Below are 16,271 nucleotides of genomic sequence, written 5' to 3' on the forward strand. Positions count from 1 at the left end.
TTCCCCATCTCCTAATAAAAGAGTAGGCTTGACATGTATTGAGTGTGTCTAATTAATTAGTGAGAGTCTATAGAATTTTAGGTTTTCTGTATAATTCACTTAAGCCGCTGATTTTGCCACTCCTTTTTTTGTTAACGCCACTCTCATTGTAAGTGTATTTTTTGTGCAAAAATACACTTGCAGGGGAGTGGCGTTAAAAAAAAAGGAGTGGCAAATCATTTCCTTACCTAAAGTAGAATTAGCCATATGTATTTATACTACCAACATAAGTTAAAAAATAAGGAAATACGAAATAAAAGGCCAAAACAAGTGGGCCGAAATAACACAAAATAAATCATCATGATCCGTGATTGATAAATCTCGGGATCCTAATTGATTCTAATTCCAACATCTGTTTCCCATAAGGAATTGGATCACCTCATGTCCTTAATATGAATTGGAGGGGACAGACTAAATCTGAATTGTCCATTATTGCTATCAATTTGTATTGTCCATCGATTGTACCAGTGTATTGTCCAAATTTGAACTATCTCGTCGAGTAGAGTACAAAATTTGGACTTGAGAGAATCTGAACTCCTCTCCTTAACCTTGCAAAAGCGGATTTTTTTTTTTTTTTTCCAAAAGTTTTTGATGCAATTCATGAAACCAAAGTTTTGTCAGCAACTTTAAAAGTGCCTTTGAAATGCTAATGAGCAGAAATGTGTAACTTTTTCTCCTAAATTTAATTTAAATGACTTCTTCTTTGTCTTTTTCGAATTATGCTAGATTGGACATCCCAAAAAAAATTCTCGAAATCATTCGTTTTAACGACAGTAATTTAAAACAGTAAACAATTATGACCAAACGTAAAACAAGGTTCGCTAAAGACCAATTTTTTTAAAAAAGTACACTTTTACTGTCATTTTGTTGGTTTTTTCTAGTATTTTTTTAAAACTTCAATATATATATTTCGATATTTTTATTCCTCTTGTCGAAATGAATACTTAATTTCAATTATTTTGAAGAAAAAAAATGTAACAAAACTCATTAGACATCAAGAATACATATGTTGAACAGGACCTCAACCAGGACTCTTACATGTTACTAAGAGGTCAGGAGTTTGAGTCTTTCCATCTGTGTGTGGGTGTTCTTCTCTTAGAGGACTTTTTCTTTCTTTGTTTCTACCCTATAATGGACTTATTTCTTGGTTGAGTTGTTGCACTTGGTTGTCTCGTGAACTCTCACAATTGCTATAGTGTCCCGGGTTTATACTATGTACTTCATATCTGTCTCGTGGACTCTCACAATTGATATAGTGTCCCTGGTTTATACTATATACTTCATATCTATCTCGTGAACTCTCATAATTAATATAGTGTCCCGGCCGGATCTATACTATGTACTTCATATCTAATGTAAAAATAATCTCTTCTATCGATTGAAAAAATAATCTCTTGTATCGATTGAAAAAAAAAAACCAGGGCCTCAGTGCGTTTAGAGTAATCAATTCTAATTACCCAAATCTCTGATCTCTTATGCCATCTTTGGATCTTTAATTTAAATTAAAGTGCTTTTGATTACTTTTAAGAGCCCTGCTATTAATTTAAATCCAAAAGTAATACTTATCGATATTCGTTAAAGTTGATTTTTTACGGAGTCTCATAAAATAATATTAAAAATTAATGGATATTTTTTAAAATTTTTATGGGACCCAGAATGAGCTCAAATAAATTTTTTCTTGCGTGATTTCTTGCAAATCTTCTTTGCGATTAGAATTTCTGTACTTCTTTTAACGTTCAATCCATCTCCAAACCTTGTTTATTCAATTTCCCATTTCAATCATCTGCATTATCCCATCATATTGCACGAATTTTAATCATTATCGCGTGTGGGGATACAAGAGGGGGCAAAAACAGAGTGATAATGGGAGGCATTGAAATTCACCAGGGTTCATGTGATTAGTTGATGGGTTTGTTCTCCACACAATTGATTGGTTTGATAGATTCTTGGGGTCAGGTTGCAAGAAAGAAAATTTCTTATAAATTTTTTAGTCTCGACGTGGATGGTTTGCCTTTAACCAAACAGGATAAGAATTAATCGAAGCGCGCGTAAATTGGCCCGAACGATCGAAAAAAAGAAAAGAGAGGAGGCATTCCAATTAGTAAAGCAGCTAGAAGCTATTACCATGACACTAATGAAAAGTTAAAATTAATGTGATAAGGAATCTAGTGGTTTATCAACTCTATCAGATATTAACCTAAACTAGTCCTATATATGTATTTTAATGTAAATCAATTATTTGGGCCAGGTTAGTTAAGCCAATCAAAAGTAAACAGGTTGATTGAAAACTTGGAAGAAATTTTACTACCATTTGTTTGTCTATTTTTGATATTCGTGGCAGTTTTCAATCACAAAGCTTTTAATATGAATTTCAAAAAAATATACAATATGAATTTTGTTTGATAGGTACGTTCTCGATTAGTTTTATAATACAAAGGTTTCAAAATTATAAATATTATTATAAATTGAAATATATAAGCAATTAAAGAATAACACGAACAACGAAAACAGACAAATAAAATGGGATGGAGAAAATACCATCTAAATTCTAAAAGAGTTGGAGATAGGCTAGAGTATAGGCTTTGGGGTAAAAAATTGCATCACGCTGAGACGTCGTAGCATCATGGAGAAGAATATCTTAAAGACAGTCGGTATTATTTACTTCGAGTAATCTTCTTTTTTTTCTTAATTTTTGGGATCATTCACTCGTATCAACCAGAGGAATCAGAAAAAAAAAATAGTATAGACCAAAATTGGAAAATGTTCAGATAAGACGATAATAAAGACAATAAAAACAACTGTTTGAAATTTTTTGTTTTATATTTTATTTGCTTTTCATCATAATTTTTTATTTTTTAAACTCATCTAGTCAAGACGAAATCAAATAGTTTGACATGAATCTAACGAAAATTCTAAAAAGTCAGACAAAAATACCGAAGTGTTGATTTAGGCCAGAGTGGTCGTAACTATTACTGAAGTAATGCCATATGCATAGAAATATTTTTCTTGCAAAATGATTAAATGAATTTTTTAGTGTCATTGTATGTGCAATATATTCCAAACTAGCTAATAGCTATAACACTCACCCTACGACTTTAAAATAATTTCAAACATCTCATTAAAAAGAATTTTTTCAGAACATTTAAGTAAAAGATAGTTTTTTTTTTTCTAGATACAGGTATATATTTAAAGGGAACTGTTGTAAAAATTTATTGCTTTTTTTTTATCTGAAATATTTATTGTGTCCTTTGTGCGATTTTCTTGGCAATTTATTCCGACCAAAACCCCTTTTGGGCTTAATAACTTCAAGTTTCAAACATCTGATTAAATTGATTTTTGTATAGAGATTCAAGGTTTTGTATAGAAACAATCTCAACGACTTAAATGAGATAGCAAATGGCACTTTTTGGCACAATAAATGTTAGTGTCAAAATTATTTTCCTAAATATTTCTGATAATTATATTTCCTTGTTCATTTATTAGAGACCGTCCCAGTTAGGTCCAAAAATGGGTATTTTCATCATTTATTAAACATGTTATAGAATTTTACTATATGCTTAACACACCATCACAGAGAAAATAATTGCTTAGACGAGGGATTTCATTAAAATGAAAATTTCAGTTTTGCAGTGTTGGTGTTTTGTTTTTTTTCTAATTAGTTTGAAGTAAATGCATGAGAAAAATTCATTTTAGTGAAATGCCTCCGGCTAAGCAATTATTTTCTCTACGACCGTGTGTTAAGCATACAGTAGTATTAAGCGTTTAATAAAATCTGAGCCAAAATCTATTTTTCAGATTTCTATTATGCTTGAGAGTAGGTGCAGAGCGGTCGATCCGATTGTTCATCTTGGCACGGACATCTCGAATCTAATCTTATTGAATACAAATTTGAACCGTCCATTACTCGATTAATATCTGAGCCGTCGATTGCCGAGATAAGCCCCTCTGCACCGCTCTACAGAGAAATGCTTGGCCATTCCAGGCATTGTCACTTTGCTTGGTTTTTGGAGAAGTTTGATTAGATCTTGACTCTTGATAGGGCGGTTAAGAATTAATGGGTCCTTTAAGGTGCTTTCACGTTACATATGCATTGTAACTTAACGGTTAACAGTTTTTATTATTTTATCAAATTCTCAATTAATTATACTGTACTACTTTTGGACCGTGATTAGCAGTATCAAGCTGGATAGATGTCCTTGATTTGTATTTTAATTTTTTGATCCGCAGGGGTCCTTGATTGGTGCATAAGTTTATACGCTCGGGGTGTAGTAGGTCAATAAAATAAAGCCTCATTTTAGAGCCTCTCCAATCTACTCTTAAAATAATAATAATAATAATAATAACCAAATGTTAGATTTTTTTACTTTTGTGGAGTTTTGAAAACTCATTTTTGTAGTTTGTAAATTTGTGATCTGCAATTCACTCTTTGAAATTTTAGTCTTTACTGTACTATTTATTTACGGTCTTGTTAGCCTCTGTCTACTAGGCGGAGGATAATACGCTAATAATGTCAAACAAGTTTGAATATCAATACATATTTCACGGATATTAACACGTTTTTACAAATATTAATACACATTTTTCGGATTTATTTAATGTGTTACTGGCGTAAGTACTCCAACGGATAACAAAAACAAAATTGCTTTGGACTTGATGTAGTGGCTCTTGAGCTTGCCCAAATATTTTGTCTGAAATTTTGCTCTCTCTTTAATTTGTAGATGACATAATTTTATTGGCTCTAGTGAGATAGTACTAGTTCTCCTTATCTCTCACAAAATGGCCCAGTCCTAGAGCAATGCCCAAGAGGCCGCGGTATTGGACCTCTAAATTTTGTAAAAAAACTATGAGCAGAGACAATTCGCAGAGAACCACGCAGAAATAAACGCGTTTGGCCCTATTTCGGGTCCCAAAAAAATCTAGAAAAATATCCATAAATTTTTTAATATTTTTTTATGGGGCCCTGTAAAAAATCAGCTCCAGTGGATATCGGTAAGTATTATTTTTTGATTCGTAAGGACGAACTGAGCAGTTTCGCCCCCTACGAATCAAAAAATAATACTTACCGATATTCACTGAAGCTGATTTTTTACAGGGCCCCATAAAAATAATATTAAAAAATTTATGAATATTTTTTTAGATTTTTTTGGGACCCGAAATGGGGCCAAACGCATTTGTCTCTGCGTGGTTCTCTGCGAATTGTCTCTGCTGTTAGCAGAGCTGTAAATTTTGAGCCAAATTAGGGCCCCTTCATATTTAAATAAGTATATATATTATTTATTTGTGGTGTTAAACAACTGCCTTTGTTGTTTTAGCGGTAAGATGATTCCATACCTTAATTAATGAATATCTCGAGTTTGATTCCTAGCAAAATACCTTCTTTGTAAGTGTTTTCTTGCAAAAAAAAAAAATCTCAACCTACGCAATTGTAGCTGTGCTATGATTTGAACTTGTCAAGAAGGATATATATACAAGGCAACCACTTAACTCAACGGAACCAAAGCATTTAACATGCTCAATAAAGACCAAAATTCTTATACAATACCTTGGGCCGACCCTGCTCACATACAAAGGTAACAAACTAATTATCCTAAGGCACCCCTAAGTCTCACATGACCTAAAACATCAAACACTCTTCTAGAGACCTATGATTGTTATTGCGTGCATGAGAAAAAATCCAGCATGTGCTATTAGAGCGAAAACAAAGTTAAGGTCAAACTCGAATTTAAAATTCTTTGAGGTCAAGGTGAAGAGCAGCAAAAATTAACGGTTCTTAATTATAAGAATCTCTTTCAAAGACGTGGAAACAAAGGTTAAAAGTCATGTGCTCAATCAAATTCGTTGATTTTTTTTATTGTCTGGAAGTCCTGTGACCTTCTCATTTTTCTTTGTGGGACCTGTTCGATTCTCTAATTAGGGAAGGGAGGTAAGGAATAAGGATTAATTTGTGAATATGTGAACCAATTAACATGTCTCGCTCGATAAATTAGTTTCGTGTTGCCGCGTTAAATATAAAGACGAGGATGTGTTAAGATAAGATTATTGGTCTATTTAGTACCCAATATAAGGAATGTGATACGGGGAGGTATTCTTTAAGTCCGAGCCTTAACAATTGTTTGTGTCTTTATCTGATGACAAATAATGATCATTTACCATTTATATTTCGTTTTTGTCACACTCTAATATAGTCATAATATGTCAGGTACAATTACATCTAATATTTTAGGAACCCAAATGTCCCATCTATTTTTTTTTTTTTTCACTTTTGTCAACCTTTTTGAAAGGAAATTCTCTCTAGAGAAAATGGATTATGGAGTGTATTAAATAAAAGATTGATTGGTCCGTGGATATAGATTCTTTTATCTCTATCCGCTACATCGAAATTAACAATCAAATGTGTATTTGTTTCAACCACCATGTAAGGGGCCATATAAAGGATGAGATGGGTCACTTAAAGAGAATCTGTTCCAAACTCACGAACGATGGCAACTAAACACGAGGGTTGTGCTTGTTGCGGGACTTAACCCAATACCTTACAACATGAGCTGAAGATCCTTCAAAATTGTAACAACCTACCTTTTTTGCGATTTCTTTCTATCTTATATCATTAATTCCGTATTGAAAGAGTTTTGCCAATTCTAAGAAATTTTCCTTTTCGATCGTAACAAAATATCTTCCATTTTTCCTCCGAGTAGATTCTTCTTCTTGGTTTCCAAAAAAACATAGTTTTGTTGCCTTAAATGGGTGATTAATCCTATGAATCCGGTGCCAACGGCTAACATTCTCCCAGAACAATATTCTTGTTCAAGCCTTTTAATCAATGGATACGACTCCATAGAGTATTTAAACAGAACCTAAATACCATAATAGGACGGCATATATAGAGTATTTTAACTTAAGGCCTTAGGGTGTGTACTTATTTTTTTGAAATGAAGATAACCCGTTTCAGAACTCATTTTAAGTACTTATTTTTTAAGAAAGTAATTTCAAGCTCAAAAATAATATGTTTACGCAAATAATTTTTCTAGCAATATGAATCTTGTTTGATTGATCTCATTGAGATCTTTAAAACGGTATAAAAATACAAAAAAATATTTTTCATTTATATTATTTTTAAGTTTGAAAATGTGAAATAAATACTTATTTTTTAAGGAATCGTAGAACAGAAAAATTGTAAAAGAATAATTTGCCACGTAAAACAGAGCGTGCTAGCATAACAAGACGCCATATATATAGTATTTTAACTTAAGGACTTAGGATGTGTACTTATTTTTTAAATTAAAAATAATATATTGTGAAAGAATAATTCTATTTCTTAAAACGAAAAATAAGTTTATTTTTTTTTATCACAAAATAACTTTTTAGTGAGTACAAAATAAACTTTACCGGAACGGGGGCTTAGCAATTTTTCTTTATCATATCTCAACTTATCGGGACAAACGAGAAGAAGCCCCCGGGATTATTAACACGTATCCCGGCCGAACGAGTGCGTGAATCCCGGAGAAATGCGCGGGCCATCCGCGTGGGCCCCACTTCTCCTCCCCAACCCAAAATACTATTCTTCCTCCGCCCATGTGCAGTAGCTGTGTGTTACTCTCTCTCTCTCTCTCTCTAAACCCCACTTTTTAGGTTCCAAAATCAAAATCAAAAGCGGCGAAAGCAAACAATCAGAAATCTCCTTCGCACCATTCAAAACTGCGACCTTCCCAAAATCTAAATCTCTCTCTCTCTCTCTCTCTCTCTCTCTCTCTCTCTACATTTCTAGAGAGAGAGACAAAAGACTAGAGGAACTGCCGGAGCTTTTCTCACTCTAGATACGAACAGACGCACACACACATATTTATATCTAGAGAGACAGGTGTGTGAGGATGTCGGCGTCGCCGGCTCCGGCCACCACTCCATCAACCAACACCACTTCGCCCCCACCCGCCGCGACCGCTTCCCCGCCGCCGACCACCACTCCAGCCGCTTCTCCGCCTCCACCGGCCACCACTCCAACCGCATCGCCGCCTCCTCCCGTAACCCCCGCTGCCTCTCCCCCTCCGCCGTCCACCACCACTCCATCTCCCTCCACCACTCCCACCGCTACCCCTCCCACGTCATCCTCAACCCCATCTCCCCCTCCTCCTACGTCCACCAACTCATCGCCGCCTCCGCCCCCCGCGAGTAAGTCCACGCCTTCGCCGCCCCCTCCGTCCTCCTCTACGACGCCGTCATCGACGACTCCATCATCGTCGCCGCCGAGCTCGTCGGGTATATCGACGGGGACTGTGGTGGGAATTGCGATTGGAGGGGTTTTGATTCTGGCGATTCTGAGCATTTTGTTTGTGTGTTGCAAGAAGAAGAAGAGGAGACAGCCTGATTACTATGTTCCACCACCACCACCGCGTGGGCCTAAAGGTTTTGACTTTTTTCTTTTATTCTTCTTTTCGATCTGTGTTTTTTTGTAATGCTGAGTGTCCCGGCTAGCTTGCGCGATCCTCGGAGTATTCCTTACACCCCTCCCACAGCCTTAGGCCCGAGAGTTGCTTGAAGGGGAATCGAACCTAAGAGCTTAGGAGAGAGCAAACCCTCTGAGTCCTAGGCTAAGACCACCAGGGCCAGGCCCACCCCTTGGGGATTTCGGTCTGTTGTTATGCTTTCGAATTCGTTTGAAATTTTGTTGTTTTCAGATCAGTTTAGGGTTACTCTTTTCAGCTGTTACAGTTCTTGGGGTTTTGGTTAAATTCATGGATTTGATGTTTAGTTTGTCCCGGGAAGTAGTTCCAAATTGTATGTCTATTATGTAAAGTCGCGTTATTTTTAGATCAAAAATTGATTATTTGGTCAGTTTTTTGAGTTTCTTTACACGAAATTAAAGTACTTAATGAGTTCGTAAAGAAATTTATAAAAGTAGGCATGAAAATGTTTTATATTTTATCCAAAAAAAGCACATTTTTCGTGTAGGATTAGCAACGTTTTTTGTAGTACAAACGAAAATTGATATTTGCACAGAAAACTTCAGCATAAGTGTGGTGTTTAGTATTGAAGTGAAAGGCCCACATTATTCTTTACAAAAGAGAAATTATATGGGATTTGTATGTACTTGTCAAATCGTAGATTGCTATGTAGATCACCGTGATACATATATTTAGCATATGTACAGACTTCAGTTGCTTAACTCATACGGTAAATACTGAATTGAATAATCACTGTGATGTATATTCACTTATTCTGAGAATGGTCAATTTGAGATTGATTGATTTCTTCTCTTGTTTACAAAAGGAAATCAACGCATAATTTTCTGTTATTGTTTTGTGAGTGTTTTTTTGGCCGTTGACATTTGCAGATGACCGTGTTTCAACTCATGTTTATAAGGAAACGGTGTGTGATTTTACTGAATGTTGGAGGAATCATTATAACTTTATAAGCAGTACTTGAATATTGTATGAATAAGAGTATTGAACTTGATCTGCTGATTTTATTATTTCTGTTTCTCGTATAGCCTCTTCTAGTATTCTTATAGACTCATTCTAAATTTGCCTCTGATCCTGGTGTGTTTTTTTAAATTGCTAGATGACCCATATGGTGTCCAACCGCAATATTGGCAACATGGTGTTCCACCGCCTGATAATCATGTTGTCACAATCCCTCCACCTAAACCCTCTCTTCCACCTGGAGTAGCGTCACGGCCTCCACCCCCACCTCCTCCACCTCTCATGAGCAGTAGCGGCGGTTCAGGCTCCAACTACTCAGGGGGTGAAAACCCTCTCCCGCCTCCTTCACCTCCGATGTTTTTAGGTTATGGAAAGAGCACATTTACATACGAAGAATTGTCTATGGCAACAGATGGATTCTCAAATGCAAACCTCCTTGGGCAAGGTGGGTTTGGATATGTGCACAAGGGAGTCCTTCCCAATGGGAAAGAAGTCGCGGTTAAGCAGCTGAAAGCAGGAAGTGGTCAGGGGGAACGTGAATTTCAGGCCGAGGTTGAGATCATTAGCCGGGTGCATCACAAACATCTTGTTTCATTAGTTGGTTACTGCATGGTTGGGGCCCAAAGAATGCTTGTTTACGAGTTTGTTCCAAACAACACCATGGAGTTCCACTTACATGGTAACCTCATTTGCCAACTGTTTCTGTTTCTGTTTCTGCTTTTGGTTTTAATTTAAATTTATATGTACAGATGTTTGAACCACCCTTTACCTTGTCAACTAGTCACCAAATGTACTTCAGTTATAAGTTGTATAGGCTGTATTTTCTAAGCATCTTTTGTGCTGTGAAAGGGTTTTTGATTAGAAGTAGAATCTTTCAGGAAAGGGAAGACTTATATTGGATTGGGCCACAAGACTCAGAATTGCTTTGGGGTCTGCAAAAGGACTGGCATATCTTCATGAGGACTGTAAGTCGTTGTGTGTATATTTGCCCCTCATTGTGGAAGAAGCGGGCATGAAATCTTACAGAATTTAAAATATTTTATTTGCAGGCCATCCTAAGATCATACATCGCGACATCAAGGCATCTAATATACTGCTGGATTTTAGCTTTGAGGCAAAGGTAGTCTTATGGGCAGGACTAAAGAATTATTATACATGAGATACGCACTGTTGAATTATTGTATAATATATCTAAATGCAGCCGCATCTACTACCTATTTCCCATTCACTTTATCAGCATGGTGTTGTCTCAAGTATGGTATATCTTTTTCTTCAGCATGAGATATGAGTGATGAGATTCTTATAATTATCTTGTGCAATGAGTGGTATAAGTATTGCAAAATCATAGGTGGAAAATACAAACCACTGATTAGGTTGTTATGACTTCATATTAATGTTAATTATTGGAATTATCTGTAATCATGATTTCTTTTTCCCTTTGTAGGTTGCAGACTTTGGACTTGCAAAGCTTTCTTCTGATGTCAACACTCATGTATCAACTCGGGTGATGGGTACTTTTGGGTAGGACCTACCTTTTTTTCGACATCCTTTGTCTTATACTCTTGGCGGTTTCCGTTTTGTTCTAGTCTTTGATAAAGGCTCAAGTATTAACTGGATCATGTGTGTAGTTTAATAGTTTTTGCTTCCCATATAAGCATGTTCAAACTTCTGGTATCAGCCCTTTTAAAAGAAGAATAAAAAACTTCTGGTATCAGCCTTATTCAGCAAAGGACAAAACTTCTCGTATCTGCACAGTTGCTAGATTATTTCAATTTTTCCCTTTTGAGTGTTGGAACTCGGGTTAAATGTGTACACCCAAGCTTGGACAACTCTATCATTTGTCCACTTTTCGTGGCCCAGTTTATCGTGGAATCTGAATCTCATTCTAGATGCTCTGTTTTTATTTCTAAATTTTGAACTCTTCTTCCATTTGTGAATGGCAAGATGCTAGAATATTGGATCATATTGATATCCGAGATTCCTAATTAACTTGCCCCATTTCTAGGTACCTGGCTCCGGAATATGCTTCTTCTGGGAAACTCACGGACAAGTCAGATGTTTTTTCATTCGGGGTTGTGCTTCTGGAGTTGATTACTGGACGCCGACCTGTTGACTCAACTCAAACTTACATGGATGATAGCTTAGTAGACTGGGTGAGCAATTTAAATACGGCGTCTCTTTCCAAAAGAGGGCTATATTTGTTTGACAGTCTGGATATCAGATATTATGGCAACCTTTTCATGACTTTTTAATTTTCTTGTTTTGCTGACTTTTTAATTTTATTGGTTTGCTCTGATGAACAGTCTGAACATCAGATTTTATGCTAACCTTTTCATGACTTTTTGTTATGCTCTGATGAAAGACTCTTTTCGTTTTATTCACAAATTTTTTTTTTTGGTGTAGGCAAGGCCCTTGCTAACACGAGCTTTGGAAGATGGAAATTATGATTCTCTTGTTGATGCACGGTTGCAAAGGCAGTACAACAACAATGAGATGGCTCGCATGGTTGCTTGTGCTGCTGCTTGTGTGCGCCATTCAGCTCGACGTCGACCACGACTGAGCCAGGTAATTAGCTTGCCTTGTAAGACAATGAGAGTTTATTTGAAACAAGTAGCTCAATTGTTTTATGCATCATATTAATTGATCCATAAGGAACCAACAAGTTCTGGATCAAATTGATATAATCTGTTCTTTGGGGTAGGGTTCTCTGGTCATGAATTCTGAGTCGTGGCTTAGACCTTTTGAGATCAACCATGCCATGAGTATATAAGATTTCGGGTCAAGTTTGTCTAATGATTGTGCCTTGAATATGACATGACCAAGCGTCCAACAGTGCGTGTATCTTGGACCATGAGACATGTGGATTCAGTGGACCCGGAAATTTGATGTAATGGGGGCACTCTATTGACCATGTCGTGAAATTGAACTTCTTTCATTATAAATTGCAACGCGATAATACTTAACTCAATACTTTTATTACGAGACACAAAACTTTGCATTGCATAATTTTCACTGCAATTTCTAAAATTATTCGGGAAAGTGTTAAATAGGTAACAAGCATTACTGAAATTACACAGGTAGTACGGGCCTTAGAAGGAGAGGTGTCTCTATCCGATCTCAACGAAGGCATAAGACCAGGGCACAGCACAGTCTACAGTTCTAATGCAAGCTCAGACTACGACACGAGCCAATACAACGAGGACATGAAAAAATTCAGGAAGATGGCATTGGGAAGCCAAGAGTATGGGGCCAGCAGCGAGTACAGCAACCCCACTAGCGATTACGGTCTGTACCCATCTGGATCGAGCAGCGAAGGCCAACAGACCACTAGAGAAATGGAGATGGGAAAGACGAAGAAAGACAGTCGAGGTTTCAATGAAAGTTCGTAGTTGCTTGTTTGTGAATTTTGATTGCAGAGTTGCATGCCTTGTATGAAGCTAACCTACACAATATATTTTCCTGTTTTTTTTTCCCCCCCAAAAAAGGAATGTGGTTTCTCCTTGTATTTATAGGCATTATACCAGTGAATTGGAGTGCTGGGTTAATTCTTTTATTTGATGCTTGAGTTTTAGCTTTGTTTTGGTTGTTCAGGTTTGTTGGGAAGTGTGGTTTAACTTGTTTGAATTGAAATTGGCAGTTGGATTGAAATCTGAGTGAGAGAGATGAAAAATTACACCTGTCTTTTTTAACCACGGACCATGAATGTTTGGGACCTAAGGCTAGTTTGGTTTCGTGTAATTCTTTGTGGGTTCGATTTTAATCTAATTTATTTGTAAATCATCGTGACGTTTCAACATCGGAAGGTTGGACGGAGATCGGGATTTCGCTCGAAAAAGTTTTTTAGTTTTTGTAACAGTCGTATCCATAAGTCTGGGGGACACAAAATACAGCTACTCAACCAATCAAAAAGGCATATGGATGGATAAGATTGCACGGCGTTAGTTGCCATCTTTATTTATTTTTGATTTTCTATACCTGGTAGGCTGGTAAGGAGGTGTCAACTGAAATATTCAAATGGGAATGATGCCTGTTGTGGTTAGTTGTTGCCAGTTCACATACAGGCATGAGAAGGAGAAATGGATTTCAAAGTTTGACAGCCCCCCTCCCAAAAAAAAAAAACAAAAAGGGATTTCAAAGTCAGAGAGACATGCTCTTCTGTTGTCAAATGGAATGAATCATTGAAGAGGTCCACAATATACAAACATTACTCATTAATGCTTTTGGAGCATCGTACCTCAAGAAGCCTCTACAGTCACACGTATTTGCACAGCTCATAACTTAAATTCTTTAATCTTATGTTAATGCGTGATAGTGGAGACTCTTGAAACCAGGTCTGTCCCTGAGGAGAGACGTGGAAAACTTGCGTCTTGGAATCCAAACTTTGTAGGGTGTTATACTAGGCGTAAAAAAAGTAAGTCCATTACTACTTTCGCTGCTGAAAAATGCAAGAAAAGTGCTTGATAGGTACTTTTACGTTCTCATAATCTGACTTATTCCATAGAAGTATTATTTTGTTTGTTCGTAAAAGTGCGCAAATGGCCCAACTTTGAAGTTGGTCTCCGACTCCCAAAATGTCAGGGACACCCTGCTTGAAACATGTGTTGAGTTAGGTTGGGATAATCACTCCCTCATATATGCTTGTAGTCTCAATGGGTGGAATTTTTCAATGCCGGGTGGGTACGACAGATGATGATGCCTGTTCGGCGCATTTGGGCCGTCTTAAAGTGTTTTGGACAATCCGAATTAAAAAACAATCTATTTTCAGATCAACCAAAACATTTTTGGATGGTCCGAATGCATTGAGCGGACACCACCGTCTGCCGTACCCACCCGGCACTGAAAAATTCCTCCTCAGTCGGAGGTGCCAACCCACATTGCTCTGGTTGGTGATGCACATGGGTCCCTTACTGTTTCATTTGGTGTCTTATTGTCTTTCGTGGGGTCAGTTTCGGTAGGCTGCAAAAGCGATGACTGGAGGAGATTCCACCAAATTCTTATCTGCTGTTGCCAAGTGGGATTGCCCCCACCTGGCTCTGCATGCACATGGCTAAGGATGATTATTTTTTGAAAGTACTAAAAACACCCTGATATGTGTTGTCAACCAAGATCTATATACATGTATCTTGGTCCCAATACTTGTCATGGCACATGTTTTATTCCTTCTTCGGGATGAGTCACCTTCTTGCATGGCTTTGTGATTTGTCACTTGGCAATAGGGTGTTCAGACCTCGAAATTAACCATCGGTGTGTTGATTGGGATATAATTTCAAAAATGATACGCCCGCCGCACTAATCTTACCGTTCAAAAGTGTTTTGAACGGTCCGGATTGAAAATAAACTATTACCGATAAGAGTTATTTATTAATGGTCAGAGTTTAAAAATAATCTCAATCATTGATTACCGAGACGAACGGTGAGATTGAGGTGCGGTGAAAGTGTGCGGTGCGTGTATCACCGTTGATATAATTTCCACTCGGATCCTTGTGATTGGATGGTACTTTAGCTTGCTCACTTACTCCCCGAGTCCAAACCGAACATGACCTTCGACGTTCTGTTCGGTTTGGGTTTTAAGAGTTTTTTAAGAGTAATGAGTGGAGAGAGATAGATTAAAAAAATTATTAGAGACCGTGCACAAGAATTTTGAATCTCCCAAACGAACAAGCCCGAGTGCCTACCAGTCGATTTTCAGCCAGAGAGCATTCTGATGATTAAGTCGGTTCTCATTGAAGAAGGAAGAAAGTACTCAATCCTCAGCTAGCTAGTAACAGAGTACCTTTCTAGGGTTTATGCAGAGAAATTGTACGTGGTCATCAAGTAATTTTCATCACCCTCATGGGATTCTTTCTCATTTACTGAATAGTGGATTGGTATGGTCCAATCGGTTAGTAATTCTAGTGGAGTGGAAGATCTCCATGCTATTTTAGCCACTTTGTGCTAGATGTTATGAAAGGGGAGGAGCACTGTGTACTTTAATAAAAAGTTGTGGACTTGCTCTGCTACAGTTGAAAAATTGATCACCTTATGCGAGGAGTTCAAGGCAGCTACAGAAACGGTCCATTCCCTCCCTAACTCTCCACTCCACCCCACCCCTCGTTCTGGCTTCCCCCTCCACCTAATGTTATTAAACTTTAATGTTGACGGTGCTGTTAACAAGAAGAATGGCATTTCTGGTGTGGGTATTGTAGCAAGGAACCATTTTGGTGAAATTTTGGGGTCTATTTCGATTCTTTTTGTTGGTTTCTTATCGCCACGTTTTATTGAGGCTTTGGGATTTTTTGAAGCCCTTGTCATTACGGCTATTAGAGGATTTTCTGAAATTATTGTTGAAGGTGACTCGTTGCAGGTAGTTCAGGCTTTGATTAAAGATGGAAAGTCTCTCTCTGATTGTAGCTCTATTGTTGTTGATTGTGTAGAGCTTTTTCCTTTATTTTCATCTTGTTCATTTATTCATGTTAAGCGTTCTTATAATATGGTAGCCCATTTATTAGTTAAGCGTTCTCTATTAGGTACTAGACTGGAGTGTTAGGGGGGTCCTGTCTCCCAACATCTCTCTAGTCTTGTCCGTGATGATATTCAGTCCTTTGACCGCTCTTTTTTTAATAAAATCATCACTTCTTCCATGAAAAAAAACAAGTAATTTTCATGCCAAGCACGTGCCTACTGACGTCACGCGTGACCATTTTCTAATCGGGTGTTATGTATGACAATTGTCGAATGACACGAACGTAGTTCACTGCCATGTGGCTGGGCCGTGTCGCTTGACGTGATCTACATGGCGCCAACCTGTCACAAACATGTCATCGGGTCGAACCCAATCCA

At 37.3% G+C, this 16,271-nt stretch overlaps 1 protein-coding gene across 1 annotated transcript; it reads left to right on the plus strand.

Moving 5' to 3' along the window:
* Positions 1-7,617: 7,617 nt before the first annotated feature.
* On the plus strand, positions 7,618-13,027 carry LOC131302578 (proline-rich receptor-like protein kinase PERK1). The gene is made up of 8 exons (XM_058329288.1): positions 7,618-8,436; positions 9,592-10,131; positions 10,331-10,417; positions 10,502-10,572; positions 10,897-10,973; positions 11,458-11,605; positions 11,856-12,017; positions 12,530-13,027. Exons 1-8 carry the CDS (start codon positions 7,905-7,907, stop codon positions 12,839-12,841), a joined length of 1,929 nt encoding a protein of 642 aa, XP_058185271.1. The 5' UTR covers positions 7,618-7,904; the 3' UTR covers positions 12,842-13,027.
* The last annotated feature ends 3,244 nt before the right edge of the window (positions 13,028-16,271 follow it).

This window comes from Rhododendron vialii, chromosome 1a (assembly GCF_030253575.1).
Source record: "Rhododendron vialii isolate Sample 1 chromosome 1a, ASM3025357v1".
NCBI lineage: Eukaryota > Viridiplantae > Streptophyta > Magnoliopsida > Ericales > Ericaceae > Rhododendron > Rhododendron vialii.

Coding starts and splice junctions, on each gene's coding strand:
- LOC131302578 (XM_058329288.1), top strand. CDS start 7,905: ATGTCGGCGTCGCCGGCTCCGGCCACCACTCCATCAACCAACACCACT. Junction 10,132..10,330: donor CATGGAGTTCCACTTACATG/GTAACCTCATTT, acceptor AGAATCTTTCAG/GAAAGGGAAGACTTATATTG. Junction 11,606..11,855: donor ATGATAGCTTAGTAGACTGG/GTGAGCAATTTA, acceptor TTTTTGGTGTAG/GCAAGGCCCTTGCTAACACG.